At 39.5% G+C, this 19031-nt stretch overlaps 1 protein-coding gene across 3 annotated transcripts in view; it reads right to left on the reverse strand.

Moving 5' to 3' along the window:
- Positions 1-1967: 1967 nt before the first annotated feature.
- The window catches only part of KCNT2 (potassium sodium-activated channel subfamily T member 2), a 371828-nt gene continuing 354764 nt past the window's right edge, over positions 1968-19031 (reverse strand). For all 3 annotated transcript variants that reach the window (XM_025200221.1, XM_025200220.1, XM_025200219.1), the window contains 3 exons: positions 16735-17035; positions 6744-6828; positions 1968-2310 (listed from right to left, as the gene is read on the reverse strand). In XM_025200221.1, coding sequence (XP_025056006.1) covers positions 2199-2310; positions 6744-6828; positions 16735-17035 — 498 coding nt within the window. In that variant the 3' untranslated portion in view covers positions 1968-2198. The remainder of the gene's footprint in view (positions 2311-6743; positions 6829-16734; positions 17036-19031) is intronic.

Here is a 19031-nt window from a genome sequence, read left to right on the forward strand (position 1 = left end):
TGAAACAGTTGTTCTTCCGCTTTATCTATGAATAATTTTCTAATATAAATGACCCTGTATGTACACAAGAAACAAAGTTACCCTAATTAGAGCCATTAAGATCATTATGAAAAACAAATTAGTTGTATATATTATGCTAAAAAAAAGAGATTATGATTCCCAGATAATCTGTATATATTTCACTTTTAAAACTGAAATCCTTACTTATTGGATGGGTGGGTGGGTGTACATATTTAAAGGGGATGTGTGCTGAAAAATGTTTTTAGTTGTGGTGTAACAGAAACTTTCATAATATGGAAACATTACTTACTTTACTAAGAAGTAAGCTTATAGATAGTATAAAACCTGGGAATATTACTGGAACCCTAACAAACTCCCTGTCATCCATCAGGTGTATGTGACGTTAACCTGACACATTAATATTCAACAGATTATGTTCAAATAAGGATACACAGAGTTTTGCAATTTTATTTTTCAGGACACATACAACCATAGAGTTGCTGTTTCAAATAATATAGAAAATGCTAAACAAATAATTACATGTTTTTCTAGATTATATAACAATTTTTCTACATGTAGAGTTTAGGGTATTCACAGACTTGTAAGCATTGCCAATTGACCGCATGGCTGATTTTTTAAATTGTTCTATATGAATCATTGAGGGTGAGACTTCATTTGAAGACACCCAGGCAATTTACTATTCATTTCCCTCGTGCCCCCCCTTATGTAAGATATGCAAAAGCAAAAATGTAATTTTGGAAGACCATATGCAAAGCCTGCTGTTTCATAAGAAGCTTGACAAAAATTCTGCAACACAGGCTCTATATTCTGTGGTACATCAGTCTCAGCAAAATAGAGATTCTGCAGTACCTTCAAATAATTATACACTAGTTAAGAATTTTCCTTGTCTTAAATATAAAACTGAACAGTGCAATTAGCCTTGTATCCCCCACTATTTAATGTGATACTTCGCTGATTTTTTTATATTACATTTCTGCTAAATCTTTAAATCTTTAATTTTCAACATGCTGAATAACTTTATATTGAAAATACACAAAACTATGTTTTTGAGGGAAATGTACTGAGTTGGATATTTGGATCTTATGACTTTCATAGAGATGGAGGCATTTGTTATCTGAGATATGATAGCAGGACTTTAAAAATACCAGCACAATTCTATTCAGATTCCAGGTTAACAGTCCAGGTAGATAAAAAGTGTTTTTATCTAACCTAGCTCTTTCCGGGTCTGCTTACTCATGTAAGATAACACCTTTATTCCTTTGCACTTGTCTAGAATGCTTTCTTCACAGTCTTATGAACTAAAATGATTCCTGTCTCTGTAGGAAGAGGGTTCTTGTCATCAATGCTCTTAGAACTTGCCCACTTTTTGCATGTGTTGAGGCAGAAGTTCAGAAGAAGTAAAACATCCAACTGATCTTCCCAGAGCTGATAATCCCTTAGAGCAGATCCCTTATCAGATGTACTTTATGTCTCATATAAAATAATCTATCAGTAATTCGACAGAACTAATAATCTGCTACATCCTGCAGGACCATATACTGGGACTATAAAAACAATCTGTTCTCAAATAATTGACCAAAGAGGAGAAACTGAAAACTGATCTTAAAGGCTGAATTCTGGCTTTTATGATTCTGATATAGACTCCTGATTGGGACTTTTAGTCACTTCATAATGCAAACATTTCCAATTATTAGATATACCATCATGTATCTATCAATATATACAGGCATTTGATATTTCATAATAAATACTCTTTCAAGCTATGGTTCACAGGCCTAATCAGTGACTCACTATCCTTTTTGAGAAAAACTATCACTTACGAATAGTAATGAGATCCTTGATGACAGGTTTTCTTAAACATTTAACTCATTGCTCATATTAGTTCAGTTAAAATTTAACATGGGTTTTCAGGATTGCTTCATTAATATGTGACAGAGTTCTGTTTTCGAAACGATGAACAGATTAAAAATTGGGTAATCGCTGGAGTTCAGAGTACATTTGCTCGCAAAATTGAATATTGTGCCTGCTTCTTGAAAATCAGCATTTTTTTTTATCCCAAGAAGGTATGAAAAAAATAAAGCCATTCCATTTTGATTAGATTTCAAAAAGCATACAGTATACTGGAAACAATATACTTGTATAAAAAAATGTCTCTTAGCAGCGTGGTCAGTAGTATATCAAAGTTGTGTTTCTTCCCTGGTGTCTTGTCCCACTGTATTGCAGAAACTATTTTTTCGGCTAGGTGCGGTATTTGGAACATAGGCCAGTGGATCAGGTCGGATCAAGTAACTAAAAAAAGAAATCACATCTTTTATGAGAAAGGCTTGACATAAACAAAGATAAAATACAGAAGGCAGGGTAAGATAGCACCTTAGAGATAAAATGGCTCAGACAGGAATCAGTTTTGTAGACTGTACTGCCTTTGCCTGATTTAAGAATAAGAAGGCTAACTACCTCTTTTTGGGCACATCTACACAAGATATTTACTGCAGAGTAGAGTAATTAGCTCTGCAGTAAACTTCTCATGTCAACCCTATTAGACTGCAGGAAGCTAATTAACTTTGCAGTGGGGTAGTACTTGTAAATGCATGTAAATACAAGTACTACCCTGACTCTGCAGCACTGCATGCATGGAGTATTTTACTCCACAGCACCGCACGGGCAGATGCTGAGTCAGCTGGCTGGGGCAAAAGGGTGCTGCCTGCCTGCTAGCCCCACACTGGAGCACCCTCATTGTCCCAGCCAGCCCCTCCACAGCACATTGAGCCAGGTCAGAGCAGCCCTGGGCTAGCAGGCTGACCCCCTGGGACTCCTGCCAACCTGGTGTTGTTCTGATCTGGCTCAATGTACTATGATCCCAGGTGCACAGATAAACACAATGCTTTGGAGCAACAAACTCTGGTGCATATTGCTTCATACTAATAGCATATATAGACACACCGTCTAAGGATAAACGATGTATTTTTTTTAATATTTTCCTATCAGATTATTACACAGATCAAAATGTATCCCACAGAGAAGCTTTAGAGCCTTGTTAAACTGGAAGAAGAAATCACTACTTTTCTTTCCTAGCATAAAAGTGTTTTTGTTTTTTTGTTCCTTCCATTATTAGTATTTTAGTCTATAGTTGTTGCTTTACATCCGAATAACTCTGCCAGTAACTACAGAGAGCTAACAGAATACAATAAACATTTGAATTTCATATGATTTAATAAATAGTAAAACTTCAGAATACATTATTATTACTATTACATTTAAAATTTTGAAAATGCATTTTTAAGAAGAAAAAATATCCCTAGCTTACTAACAAAGGACTAAAAAATATTTTGAAGGCTTAGAGATTTTTAGCCCACTTTATGCCCAGGAAGCTATGTAATAACAGTGAGCACTTACAATGATTTTTTTGTATGAATTTATTGGATAAATTATGAGTGATTTGTTACTATTTTATAAACTTCTAAAAGTATCAATATGCTAAAGGAAAATGTTCTGCATGACTGTTCAGTATCAGTCTAGTATTTTTCTCTCTTGCATGGAAAAAATCTTTTTTAAAGGTTTGGATATTTTTTCCCCCAGTAATTTAAATTTTAACTTTTCCCTCTTCTTATGCAATGAATATATATATACACTTATATAATAATTATATAATATATATATATAATCCTGAAAATATATTAACCTATGCAAACTGAGTAAGCCCTTTTATTTTCTTGAGTAATTGATTTTGGTGGGATTCTGTGTGTGTGTGTGTGTGTGTGTGTGTGTGTGTGTGTGTGTGTGTCTGTGTGTGTTTGTCCAAAGGCATGTGAGAGTGAGCAAGATGCAAGCTTTTGTAGATCCTGGGTGCATCTACAGGAAATGTTTACCAAAGAACTGCCTAATTAGCTCCACAATAAAGTCTCAGAATCTACATGTGCAGTCCTATTAGGTCACAGTAAACTAGTAAATGCTGCCATACCTTAGTACTTGTAAATACAAGAACTATCCTGTGGTGGTGTTATTTACTGCACAGTTACGCTTGTGTGGACACTGACAGGGCTGGTTGGGGCACAAGGGTGCTTCAATGCAGGGGCTTCCTGCCAGCTAGCTTGATACTGAAATAGCCCCTTCACAGTACATTGCGTTGAGTAAGAGCAGCCCTAGGCTGGCAAGCTGACCCCTGGGGCCCCTGCCAGCTGCGGTGCTCCAGCCAGGCTTAACATGCTGTGGTCTTAGGTGCACGTGTAAATGTGGTGGCCAGGAACAATAAACTCTGGTGCAATATGTGATAGAATTTATTGCACTGTGCTAATACCACATGTAGACGCACCCCCTATGGACAAATAGTTGCCTGTGGCTACAGAGGACTGAATGTGATAGCCAAGTAGGCCCCTTGCAGTCCTATGTTCCTATAAGGATTTGTTGAAATAAACATATAGTTATAGTCCTTCCAGGTTTCATAGCAGCTTACCCAGGAAGCTTCACAAACCATAGCAGCACAGGTTCCTGAGGCTCATGCGCAGCCCTGACATGTAGCCAGACCTTGAGCCAAGAGCTCAGGATTTCCAAGGTCACTCAGTGCTTTGTGGTGGCCCTACCATGTAGACTGCCTGATGGCCATGTGGGTATCCATTAGGATTAAACCCCAACTAAGACAGGAATGAGTTTTCCAGTATTTTATCAAGGTGGAAAAGCTCCTGATTTTTTCAGAGCATCAATGGGCATTTATACACATGGTCTGGTGGGGAAGGCACATTAATTAGTTATAGATTTCTCTAAGGTCAAATGATATTTAGTTAAAATGCCCCCACTGCCATTTTTCAGCACAGGGACATTGGTACATGTGATGCTGGAGTATGCTGGAGCGCAGTAATTACCATGCTTCAGCAGATTCGATTAATTGAGCATGCTCTGACACACTGTAATTACAGTGCATCAGAGTAGCTTTGCTGTCTGTGTATACATGACCATGACTAATGTGTCTGCTTTTAATCTAGCTGAAGCTGGGTTAATCCTCATCAGGAAGTACAGAGGCAAGCAACAATGAAATACCTTTGGACTTTTGAACCTTGAAGAGTTTGCTCTGATCTGGGTAAAAATCCTTTTCTATTTTATTTAATAGTCTATCCTTTCCTGACTTATAGTCCATAATCTATCCTTTTCTGTTTTATTTAAATCTTTTATGTAACTGTATTGCCACTCTCCACCCAAAGAATCTGGCAAAATGATCTTTTCCATCTCTCTCTCTCTCTCTCTCTCTCTCTCACAAACTCCTTGTCTGAAGAAGTTAAAACACAAGTGGACTGTGTGAGAACAATCTTTGCTTAAATTTGGCAGGAAAACCAATTGTTTTTGTAAATAAACCCATCCCAACTCAAGATAAAAATTCAAAATAAAATATTTTTTAGCTGAAATCCTGGAATATTTTGTTTAAATTAAATGTGCAAAATGGTGTTTCTGATAGAGAATTCCCAGCAGCTACTATCTCAAATTGCCATATTACTTTTCAGTTTCATATACTTGTAGCTCTGAAGACCCTAGAAAATCAGGCCATTTATAGACATGTTCTGGGAGTGGTAAGGGGGGCACTTTAGAGTGGCTCCCAGACCCACTCTAATTATAGCTCCCAGAGTGTCATGTGTATCAGCATCTCTGCAATGAAAAATGGTAGTAGGGGTGCTTTACCTAAAGCTTGTTAACTAAAGCTCAAACAAACTTTAGTTATAGCACCCCCACCACCATTTTTCAGTGCTTCAGCAGTAATTTACCATGTTTCAGCAGACTCGATTAATCTTGTCAGAAGTTCATCAAAGTCAAGATATTTCTGTGAAGCACTTCAGTTCTCACAAAATAGCATTTTATGACTGTGACAATTTGGGGAATTCTTATGAATTCTATTGGAGCTGGAGACTGTGCATCTGTTACAGACTGCACATTCCACTTTGAGAGCTGACCTTATCTTCTCCATTTTTTTGCACTTAGCAAAATTTCAAGATATAATATCACAGGACTAACAAGGGAGGGTCATGACATCTTGATTATCTTCTATTCACAGTTAAGTGCCCTGAGCAAAGAGGGCTTTCTTGTTTTGATGAAACAAGATGAAATCCTGATTTGCTGGAAAATTCTAGAGTACATTATTGCAACCTGTAATATTTACTCTATAATAGTACTGTTAATATCACAGGCACTAACATGTTGGAATTCTTGGTAACCATGAAAAAACAATCTTAAGCAATGTGTATGTGTTATGACTATGTAACTTGTATCTTAATTATCTTATACATGGCTTTATCCTTAGGGCCTGATCCTAAACACAGGGAATTCAGTGGAAGGCATTCCACTGAGTTTTAAATCAGACCCTGAAATCCATGAAGAAAATTGAGCTTTGATACAACTGACTGGTAACCTTGGAAGGCTGATCTTGCAACTGGAGATCTAACTCATAAGCAAGAAACCTAATGAGAATATGAAAAAATAGGAAGGCATCTAAGAGCTCAATGTCCTTAGTTGAATTATTACTACAATTTAGAGGGAAAAGTGTTGTTAATTTAAATAAGAGGGCACATTAAAATGTGTTGGAGTGAATGAATTAGGCTTTATTTTTCATTTTAATTTTCTTGCAAGTGCATCAATATTATTTTTCCTGGGATAAAAACAAGAAAAGCAATACTTTTCAAAGGATACAAGAAAGGAGAAAATGAGAAACTTTGTGTATCTTATGCTTTATGCCATCAACTTACACAACATCATTCAGTTCTAGTCTTGTATCTGGGGAAGGATTGATTAGGATGTAAGAAAGAGTGTTCTGATGATCATTCATTTCATCTGGAGGATAAAAAATATATATACAGGGCTTATTATATTATGTTCAAACAAATTTAAGAACAAAACTTTTGATAAACCAAGCTTAACATATTGTATCTGGGGCAGATAGCTTCCAAAAGAGTAACTTGTTAGATTTGTTTCCCAGCTACCCCATTTATTTTCGCTCAACTGGAGAACTTGCATCCGGTTTCCTTTCATTGGAAATACTTGACAGAGACTAATTTTTCCTGCAGAAAGGTAATCAAAATAAAATAATAGTAAATGAAAAAAAACGCAGCACAAAATCTATTAAACGTAGTGAATTTTGCTACCACAGGAATGGCCATGTTGCCTGTATTTCCATTTTTGTAACAACTTTGCTAAGAAAAAATAGCATGACAAAAATATTGCTAGCACTCAAATACCAAACAGGGAATATCATAATCAAACCTGGAGCTATAATTCCCTTAATGCTAGTGAATGTAATTCTCTATAATTTAACTTCACAATGCTTTTATCTATCACCTAGTGGAAAGCTGAATAGGAAAAAAAATCTTTTGAGGGAATTTCAATGAACGGCATTATGTTCCTTTTGCCCACATGGTACCTGATATTACATGTGCTTTTCTGGATTCCAAAGTGGCTCAGTGGGAAGGAGATACTGGGGTTAATGCTTAGACTTTTTTTTCAAAAAGTGCCATCAGCTTCTTACCTTCTGTGTAAAATAGAGGACTCTGAATTAAAAGGTATCAATGGAAAGAAACCCACACAGAATGAAATACATGGCACAAGATGAAAAGCTGCAAAGGGCAAAGTACTCAATGCCTTTTTCACCTCAGTCTTCACAGGCAAAGTCAGCTCCCAAACTACTTCACCTGGCAGCACAGTTTGGGGAGGAGGTGAGCAACTAACAGTGGTGAAAGAAAAAGTTAGGAACTATTTAAAAAAGCTGCATGTGTACAAGTCCATGCACCTGACAGTTCTGATGGAGTTGCCTGATGTGATTGCAGAGCCACTGGATATCTTTGAAAACTTGGGGTTATAGGGGGAGGTCCCAGATGATTGGAAAGGGCAAATATAGTGCCCATCTTTAACAAAGGGAAGAAGGAGGATCCAGGGAACTTAAGACCAATCAGCCTCACCTCAGTTCAGGGAAAAATCATGAAGCAGGTCCACAGGAAGTCTATTTCTAAGCACTTGGCAGAAAAGAAGGTCTTTAGGAACAGTCAGCATGGATTCACAAAGGGCAAGTCATGCCTGACCAACCTGATTGCCTTGTTTGATGAGATGACTGGTTCTGTGGATGTGGGGAGAGCAGTGGATGTGATATACCTTGACCTCATCAAAGCTTTTGATACAGCCTCTCACAATAGTCTTGCAAGCAAGCTAAGGAAGTATGGCTTGGATGAATGGGCTGCAAGCTGGATAGAAAACTGGCTGGATCATCAGGCTCAGAGGGTAGTAGTCAATGGCTCAATGTCAAGGTGGCAGCTGGTATCAAGTGAAGTGCCCTATGGATCAGTCCTGGGGCTGGTTTTGTTTAATATCTTCATAAACAACCTGGAAGATGGGATGGATTACACCCTCAGTAAGTTTGCAGATGACACCAAGCTGCAAGGTGTTTTAGATATGCTGGATAGTTTGGCCAAGATTCAGAGAGACCTTGACAAATTGGAGGACCAAAAGAAATCTCATGAGGTTCAATAAGGAAAAGTACAAAGTCCTGCACTTAGGCAGGAGCAATGCTAGGCACTGCTACAGGCTGGGGACCAACTGGCTAAGCAACAGCTCTGCAGAAAAGGCCCTGTTGGCTGCAGTGGACAATAAGCTGAAAATGAGCCAACAGTGTGCCCTTGTTATAAAGCAGGGTAACAGCAAACTGGACTGCATTAGTAGGAGCACTGCCAGCAGATCAAGGAATGTGATCATTCCTCTATTCAGCACCGGCAAGGCCACATCTGGAACACTGTGTCCAGTTTTGGACCCCCACTACAGAAAAGATGTGGACAAAATAGAAAGAGTCCAGTGGTGGGAAATGAAAATGGTTAGAGGGCTGGGGAACATGACTTACGAGGAGAGGCTGAGGGAACTAGACTTGTTTAGTTTGGAGAAGCAAAAACTATTGTGGGTATTAATAACTGCCTTCAATCAACTGAAGGGTGGTTACAAAGAAGATTGTGCTAGACTGGTCTTGGTGGTGGCAGATAATGAAACAATGAGCAATGGTCTCAAATTTCAGGAAGGGAAGTTTATGTTAGATATTAGGAAAAACTCTTCTCACAAGAAGAGTACTAAAGCACAGGAAAAGGCTACCCAGAGAGATTGTGCACTTGCAACACTTGGAGGTTTTTGCAACCCAGCTAGACAAGGCCTTAGCTCATTTAATATAGTAGGGGATAGTCCTGCTTTGAGGAGGCATTTGGACTAGATGACCTCCTGAGGTCCCTTCCAATCCTAATTTTCCATGAATCTATAGAATCTATACCCTTAGATCTATAGACTATAAGTCTATAGGTATATAATTCTATACCTATAGAGTCTACACCTGCAGCCCTATGATGAGCACAATTATTCAAAGCTCCAAGTGGCCTTCAATACTCACTGTATCGTCAATGCCGGACTTCCTTCCTATGGTTTCATGGCACCACTAAAGCCAATTAAAGCCTTCGCTTCTATGGGGCCCTAACTGAACTTTCCTTGAAGAGAGGTTTCATTTTCATTTTCTGATGCTGTTCATTTCAATGTCCTCTTTTTGTTGACATGAAAACTATTGAAGGATGAACCCTATTTCTCCAGAGAAGGCCTTTTAGAGTCTTCACTGAGTAGGATCTAGGGGTTTTTGCTATATTTTGAAGAGTTCCAAACATAGGCAGATATAGGATTTACTAAAAGGGATGTGACCCTCAGACAATGGAGGAATGGGGGGTGAGGTGTGGCTGGAGCCCCTGAGCTATAAGGGGACACCAGGGTGCTGGGCAAGGAGCGGGTTCAGGAACTGATGCTGCTAGAGTCCCAAAGTTATTCCTGCCCCACTTCCAGAGCTTTTTCTGTCTTGCTACAGCTGCAGGCTGCTAGCTAGTGAGGGTCTCACCACCTATGCCTGCTCCCCACCTTACTCTTCAGTGTCCCCTCAGAGCTCTGGCCCTCTGGGGCTCTGGCTGCTGGGAGAAACTGTGTGGGCTGCTGTGTGTGGCTGGGGACAGTGGTGGTGATAGCAGAAGAGAAATGTGACCACACCACTGCATTCCCATAGATCTGACCCTGGTCCATCCATTGGGAACTTTAGGGCCAAACTCTGTCCCCTGGCAGTACTTATGGTAGCAGTTTAGCTCTATAGCCAAAAAGCCCAAGGCAGAATTGATCTAAGTTATGTGTTTTTTCTGTAAGAGGCCTAGGACAGACCACCAGTGAATGATACATAGGCACCTGTCTCTGGTCTCTGAGACATGGTGTGCAGGAGCCAGACTTGGGCTCCTTGGGGCTGTGCCCAAGCCCAGGGTCATAGGGTTTCCTGGGTGGGTGTGCAGGAGCCAGGGTTGAGCTCCATTGGGCTGTGCCTGAGCGTAAAGGCCAAGTAAAGCAGAAGGATGAGTTCCTGGGTCTTGCATAAATGCAAGCCAGGGTTTTGTTTGCTTTTCTGGCTGCAGCATCACATTGATGGCTCATGTTCATCTTGTGGTCATACATGACCCCCAAGTCTCTTTCAGTCATGGTGCTAGTGAGTGTAGCTCTGCCGAGCCTGTAAGTATGTGTGTTTTTTTTCCTCCTGATGCAGAGCACCGTGCATTTCTCCATGTTGAATGCCATCAAGCTTTGGTCTGCCTACCTTATGAGCCTGTTAAGGTCTGTCTGAATCACCACCCTATCCTCTAGCTTGACCCCACTTCCCCATAATTTGGTGTCATGAGCGAACTTAGCCACTCCACTTCTGACACCAGAGTCCAGTTCATTTATAAATACATTAAAGAGTACAAGTCCAGGTATAGAACCCTGGGGCATGCCACTGGTCACCATGCACCATGTTGATTTAGTTTTTTTTCCAATATCCTTCCAGGGATTGAGGTCAAACTGATTGGCCTATAGTTTCCCAGATCTTTCTTCCTTTCTTCCTTTCTTGAAGATAGGCACCCAAGGCCTACCCAAGGCTGTGGAATGACCGCCTCCCCACAGGTCTTAAAACCATTGGAAATCTTACTGCCTTTCACTCCAAGAGCAAAGTGCAATTATTTTACTTTTCTTTCAGTAGAAAAACAAAGCAGGCATGTTATAAAAATAAATTTTAAAAAAATTTGAAACCTCACCACTGACTGCCACCTGCCAGCAAGGACAGGGGATTGGTGGGGGTAGCTCAGGGCTACACTGTTCTGATCTCAACAAACAGTACTTTTAAAGCTGGAAAGTTTGTTGTCTTGATCTGCAGCCCCTGTGGGGGCTGCAGGACAAACCTTTTTTATATTGGTAGGTTGTAGGAAACAGTTTAGATCAAAAAGCACAGAGCTTAGCACAGGGGTGGGAAAAATATGGCCCGTGGACTGGATCCAGCCCACCAGGCCATTTTATCTGGTCTGTTGGGCCCCTAAAAAGTTTAGAAAATTAATATTTATCTGCCCTGGCTGCCCATCAGAGATGACAGGAGCCAGGGCAGTAGAACCCAGGGCAGTAGGACCCAGGGGGAACTGGCAGCAGGACCCAGTAGCCACAGCAAGGCCAGTCCAGCCCCAGTCAGAAGCCTGTGCCTACCAGAGGCTTCTGAGCTCAGACCCTGGGGCTGTTCCTGCCTCCCTCCACTGGAGAGGACAATTCAAATAAGAAGGGGAAGGGGAGGCAGGGCAGGACTGCAGGCAATCACACCAGTCCTCAGGGCTGGTCTGGACTAGCTTTTGCAGTCCTGGCTCTGTATCCAGGAACCATGTGGTGCCAGAGCTGCGGGCAGGGCTGAGGAGGAACAGCAGCAGGCAGGAAAGTGGGGAAATGGCAGTGGCAGGTGGCGGGGCTCATGGACAGGAACATGGACCAATGCTGGTGTCCCGGGGCCAGGGCCCTGAGCAGGGTGGCAGAAGCACGGGGTCCAGGCTGGCAGGGGCTATATGGAGCTGGGATGGGCTGTGCCAGCAGGGTGAGGTGGGGACCCAGTGGCCTTTGACAGCTTGCCAAAACTCAGTAAGTGTCCCTCCACCCAAAATAATTGCCCACCCCTGGCTTAGCATGAAGCTAATATTCTACTTTAGAAATAAAAATCATAATTTAATTTTTTTTCCATGAAAAGGCAAACAAGAATTTCTCCCCTGTCACTTCACTGAGTTAGGATTAATCCAAACATTTTGAGACCAAAGTTTCAAAATTAGTCAGAACATGGAAGCTAAACTCTCAGATTAGTCATGGCCTTAGGCTCCCTATTGTGTCTATCATATGGGCATGGAGCATGGAAACCCTGAGAGCCAGAGCTGAGGTAGGAGTTCTGGCACTTGGAATACTCAGGGCTGCCAGACTCTGCTCTAGTTAGTCACATTGACCAATTCTATGTAGGCAACTGTCAACCCTCTGGATCATAGTGTACACATAAGAGGTCTAATCAAATGCCTAATGGCTGTGTCTACATGTACACTCAACTTCAGAGTAGACTAATTAGCTGTGGAATAAAGCATCACTGTCTACATGTGGAATGCTATTAGGCCACAGTAAACTAAAAAGTCACCATAAGATAGTACTGTTCAGAACAGTACTATTTTACGACGGGGTAATTAACTGCAATTAAACACATGTGTAGACACTGACCACAGCTGTATATTAAAACTGGTCAGCCTAGACTGAAAGGACCTAGACTCCTGTTGCCTCCTAGCCCCACAGCTCCACACTTTCAGCACCCTTGTGCCCTAGCCAACCCCTCCGCCTCCTAACATTGCCACCCAGAGCCCAGGGGAGAGCAGGACAGGAGTGGCCCTGGAATGAACTGCTTCACCCCTGCTCAAATTGCTCTGTCCTCAGTGCAAGTGTAGATGGTGCACCCAGGAGTAATTTACTCCAGCTCAAACTGCTCTGGAGTTTATTGATTCAAATTAATTGCACAAAGAGATGCACCCAATGAATCCATTTGTGGCTGACAAGCCCAATTTGAAATTGACATGGCTTGTCACAAGTTTCACAGATCCATACGTTGTCTGATTTGGAGTCCAAATTTACAGCACACTGCTTTCTTCTGTCTCGCATTGCTTTCATATTGTGGATTAAATCTGCTTTATGTTGAGCTGTACCCAGTGCCAAATATCCCTCCAGATCAGATAGGATTTTGCACATTTCTCCCAGCTTTCTACATTGATGTTGAGTGACTCTATATCATTTTTGTATGCATTGTGGTACCACCATAGAGAGCAACCCAACTTTCTAGAGCCACCTCAAATCTCATTATACAAAATAGTCTTGGGAAATACAGTCTTCTCCCATCTCCTGACATGGCCAATCCATCACAACCTCCTCTTCTTGATGGTGGTTTCTAAGTGTGTCAGTCATGCCTCAGCACCACTGTGTTTGATATTCTGTCTTCCCACTTCATTTTCACGGTCTTATGTAGACATATCGTCTGGAAGCTGTTCAGTCTCCTGATGTGCCTAGCATATATACTCCACATATCTGAACCATAAAGCAGGGATGACAATGCACAAGTCTCTTAGATTTGTGCCTTTACCTTAGATGACACTTTGCTGTTATTCCATGCACGTTTCTGTAACATAGTTACAGATTAGTAATTGGTCAATGTGACAGTGCCAAACAATATTGGATGCTACTTGCACTGTGCATGACAAAGAATCTGTTTGTGCACTCACAACCACAGGCTGCCATTATTAAGTCCATGGTAGTCACCTGCCTCAATTAGAACCAGGACTCTCAAGGTTTCCAAACTCTCTAATCCAGAGTAAGGAGTAGGCAAGAGTAGGCTCCCCAATCCTAGACAGTCCATATGGATCAAGATTTGTAGATTAATTACTTTTTGTAATATACCTGCCTTCTTTAAAAGCAAATATCTAATTTGAGTATACTGTATACAATGTCAGGACAGGGAAAAGAATCCCAGCCCCCAGAAAGCAACAGCAGATCTGTGTTTGAAGCGTTCTTATGCTGTGCATTTGTAGGGTTCTTACGGCTTTAAATTCTGTGTGTTGCGCTTAACTTGCCTAACATGCAAGTTATTTATGCCCCAAACACATTCTCCCTAGCCTGTCTTTAACTGGAAGGGAAAGTGAGCATACCAGCCAATGATAAGGGTTGGAAAACTCTCAACAACTGAAGTAGGCATCTCATTAAGAAGAAAAGTTGCTTTGTTCACATCTTTAAAAATGTCAGTCATTCTACATTGTAATGAACAGGATATAACACTATTCCCAGCTGTCTTGTAATACTGTCTGTGTTCAGGCAGGAAATAGAAAGGAAAGGTTGTGACAGAAGTTTTGAACAGGGCAGACTGTGCTTTTCATTTCAGAAACCGGTATGCAGTGAATATTCCTATGCCAAAGTGTCACTTTTATTCCAATTTCATTCCACACAAAAACCAGTCGTACAAACATGTCTGTTTCTCTCCCCCTCCACCTTTGTTCATTTTCTTTTCTTTTTTCCTCCCTGTTGTCAGAAAATTCTCTACATACTGTACTAATCTTAAATCACAGTTCGGAGAAGAAAATGATTGAAATTGTGAAGGAAGTATGATCTCTAGTTCTGGTTGTTCTCCTTTCTCTTCTCTCATTAATCTATGCTTGCTGTATTGGGATAACATCCTACCAATCTTTCTGTAAGCATTTCTTCATATTTGTCCTATAGATGAACCCAAGACAAAATTCTAGATGCAAACATTTACAAATTTAAAATGTAATTCTTTTCTGAAAGCAGACTACGTTAAATAATGGTATCTCTCACTCAGTAGAGTTTTTTCCTGGGTATTTTCCCTCGGGCATATTGGATATATTGTATTTTCTTCTTGTTAGCCTGGTGGGGGAAGGGAGAGCATAATGCATCTAGTGTAAGAATAAGATGGATTCCATTCTGGCTTAGATCTTGTCTGCAGAATTCTTAATTATGTTTCATTACACATAATTTTTTGTTGGCAATGGATGATCTAGGCAGAATCCATATTACAAAAGCGCTATAAATGTTACATACATCCATACCCTAACTCAGAACTTAGGCTGAGTTGGCAGGCTTGTTTTACAAGAAAAATTGACCACAATTATATGTCGTTGAATAAAAATGGAAATGTTGCCCACCTTCCATCAGATGGGGGCTTGAGGAACAAAAACCTTTCTGTGGTAATATCTCAGTATAAAAAGCACCTTAAGTAAAGGTCAAACCCAAATTTTATGACTAATATTATGTCCTAGGTGTCACTATTAAACTTCAATTTCATTTTACCTTGTTCATGTACAAACATTATGAAGTAGAATGAACACCCAGAGAAACTTAGGAGCAACAGTTGTCTCATCGCTTTCTTGTTGAAGTGAAAGGCACACTTCTTTGCCCTTGCCTACTCTGACATAAGCCCATATAAATGTGTACACTTTGAACAAAACCACTACAGAAATATACTACTCTACTGTGCATACAATTCTCTTTCTGGTGAAAGGATGAGAGAGAGAATGAACTATATAAGACAGGTGTATGTTATACCACTTAGTGCATAGTTGGAAAGCACTCGTACAACAGTGATAATGGTCATAGAAGAACCTAGATAGAACAGAATTAAGTATAAAGGACTCAGGGTGGATTTTTCTTTATGCAAGATTAAACTAACTTGGAGAGTAGAAGTTTCAACATCATTTACAAAATCTTTATTGCTAACTTTATCTTTATTTTGAGAACTGATGAGAAGGGATTTGTTGTTGGCCATGTATCCCGAGTTTAATTTCATGTTGGGCTCCTTCAGTAAACCTTAATACTAAAAGAGTGGCTTTTCCCATGACTTTGGCATGTGCTATCTCTATTCAAGCATGGCTTTCTATTTCTTAAGGCTTCCAAAATGTAATGTGAAAGGTTCTATCCAGCTGGCACTCCTTGAGTCCATCTGGATGATGAAGACTGGTTTATTTATCTAAAAAATGAAATCTGGGTAAATTTAGCAAGTGCACCGTTACGAAAATCATGTCCCAACTCATTCACAACCTGAGAAAACAATAGCATGAGCACTGACTGTCAATCTTCTGCTATTCTCACAATACTGGGTTTATTCTTAATCAAAGCAAAAGCAGAAAAAGACATGCAACACCCTTTCAGCTTTGATACAGAGTTGGCTCTGGTATGATACCAATAGCCACCTGTTGCTGGAAGTTGTTGCCAATGACTGAGAGAAGCTAAAGAGATGACACAGTGAGCTGTTATTCATGGTCTGGCATTCTAAGCTCATGAATGACTTGATTACTTAGATCTAAATATCTGGCAAGCTGCCCAAAGTCTAATAGGGTGCTACAGCATTCATTTTCAGGTGGTATTTATGATGACTTGGAGGAAAAAAAAGAGTGGGGGAAAATGAAGAAAAATAGTCTGAAACAAAATTTAGCACAACTCTGTCTACAAGAAATGGTTACATTTATTGAGATGCAATGTGATTATCTTTATGATATGCTTTTGTTTTTATTTTTTTTCTGATTTCATGCCCTTTACGTGTAAATATGCCAACTAGACAATCTCTTGAATAATTCGTCTAAAACCAGAAAGAGACCCAGATTAGAACTAAAGTTTACTGAAAAGGGCTTAAGCTCTTCACATCAGCAGTGTCTCTTTCATCAAATCTCCAATGAAAAATTTCATCTGTTACCATAGCAAACTTTGAAAATGTTAGCAGCCAGCTCTCAATTTACCTTAACTGCTGCACTCTCAAATTGTATGGAATATAATTATGATGATATGAGATGTTTCAACGATTTGTAATAATAATAATAATCATACCATATCCTGCAGTAGAAAGCCCCAGGTGCTTCATTCTGTTTTTGACAAGTTCTGCCAGTTCTTGTCTTTCAGACCGCCTGTAAAGGTTCATTCGCTGCTGGCTGATTTTCTCTGCTGTTTTGCCAGAGTGCTTTGGTACTTTTCTGCTGAGCCTCCGGGCCCACTGCATGCTTTTTCGCCTTAACAAGGGATGATCTGACTGATCGCTGGATGTGGAGTTACGATGATTGCTGCGGTATTTCATTTGTTCTTTGGTGTCCTTGGTGTCTTCCCATTCTTCAACACTGATAGAGATTTGAGACTTCAAAGGGAAAAATAACATGAGAAATTAAGGGCTTCAGAAAATAGACATTTTAGTTGTAGTTAGGGGATCTTGTGACCTTCCGTTGGCTTCAATTCAACAAAACAGGTAAGTCACACAGCAGACAAAACAGTCGAATCTGCTGAAATGAACCTGCTAAATCTACACACACCTTGCTGAATGAGGGCCAATTTTTTTCAGTGACCTGGCATTATGTATAATCTTTGTCTGTATCATGATATAAACAAGGTCATATTTTTCCTAACAGGTAGAGCAGATAAGCTTTAATTAATGCTTTATGCTGCTTTATTTCTTTATTTGCCACTTTCTAATAGGACTTCAATGCAATTTTATACCTTTTGCAAAATCTAGATGTAAAACTATTTAAATTGTAGCTTGATAAATCAAATGGAATGTCTCTTCCCTGATGCAGACTGACTTCCCTTATCTACTAAGTGTCTTTTTATATGCCCTTAATTGCTCAAGGCGTGCAGTCATTTCATAGTAATACATTGCTGAAATAGAGTAGTTTCTTGCAGAAGACTTGACTTTCTGACGGGACAGTTTAGCAAATGTTTTTTAAGCATCCAGAGAAAAAAACGATAATGACAACAGGACAGCTGTATTTGTCTTTAATATTAAACTTCCCAACCTTAAAGGTCATGTGTACCAGGTGCAGAGATAGGTAGTTTACCTAGTTCTATGTTACCCTTCACTGGAAGGATTCTTAATTGCTTCTTTATTGCACAGTTATAGCAATAACCTTTGTAGCATAACAGAAAGAGGTTTACAAGGGCCAAAGAACTGAACCTGCATTTTGTAGGCAATATTTCCTAAGAGCTATCAGATGCTCAACTGCTGATGTAATACCAGTCACACTACATTTCTTAACAAATACATGATCTTTTCCAAATTCTGTTCAAGTGAATGACTGGTGTGTAAAATGGTATCGCATGCAAAAGTAAAACCAGGAATTCAGGTAAAAAATGATTTTAAGAGACAAATGCCTGTTTCAATTTCTGTATTAAACTAATGTCAATATTCCTGTGTTATGTGACACTTTATTTCTTCTCATTATTACTTTTAGCCTTAAGATATTAATAAAACCTTGTTAACCTTTGGAAACCAGCTGTCTTTCTAGCTCCTGGAGTCCAGGAAATAATTTATAGAGCTTTTTAATTCATTCGTATTTACCTGCTCACAGAAAATATGTCTATTATGGAAAAACAAATTCTTACTTTACTCCTTCCTCTAATTGTATTGATCCTTTTAGTACTAGAAAAATGCAGAATTGTTTGAATATTGAGTAAACACTTTTATCTTTTACTTTATTTTTATAAGGATGAAGTTTTGATTTATTTATTTATTTTTGCATTCTTTTAAGTGTTTTTTATATGACAGCAATGAAAAACCCTTCACTAATGGACTATAGCCATTGTAATTTCATGCTGAAAAGTTCATACAAATATTTTTTACAAATATTTTTTAACACTGCAAGTGTTAAAACAATCTTCCTTGTAGTTCATGTGAACCTCCTACATATAAAACATGTCTACAATGTGCTAAATAACTAGTGAATTAAGCTTTTGTTTATATGATTTGTGGATTTAAGAATTCCCTTCTCCCCCCTGCTCCCAGTACTGCAAAGTGAAGGTTTTCAAAATGTTCAAATTTTGCCACCCTTATTCATGTTGGGTAGTATCAAAACTAGTCTGAGAGGTTTACTTATGGTATAAGGTATTCTTCAGTATGAATAAAGCTGGTAAATAAATATGGTTATCAACCTCTTCCTTTCACTTTTTACATAGGATATTTTGTAGCCTAAGTAATCAATTGGGTATGCACTATTGTTTTTCAAACTGAATGTAGTGTCATAGGCGCTGATCCTGAGCTTCATACACAGCCTGATAAATACATGAAGTACATTCATAGTATCATAGTATCATAGTAGCTAGGGTCAGGAGGGACCTGAACAGATCATCTAGCCTGACCCCCT

This window comes from Alligator sinensis, unplaced genomic scaffold, assembly GCF_000455745.1.
Source record: "Alligator sinensis unplaced genomic scaffold, ASM45574v1 scaffold56_1, whole genome shotgun sequence".
Taxonomy (NCBI): domain Eukaryota; kingdom Metazoa; phylum Chordata; order Crocodylia; family Alligatoridae; genus Alligator; species Alligator sinensis.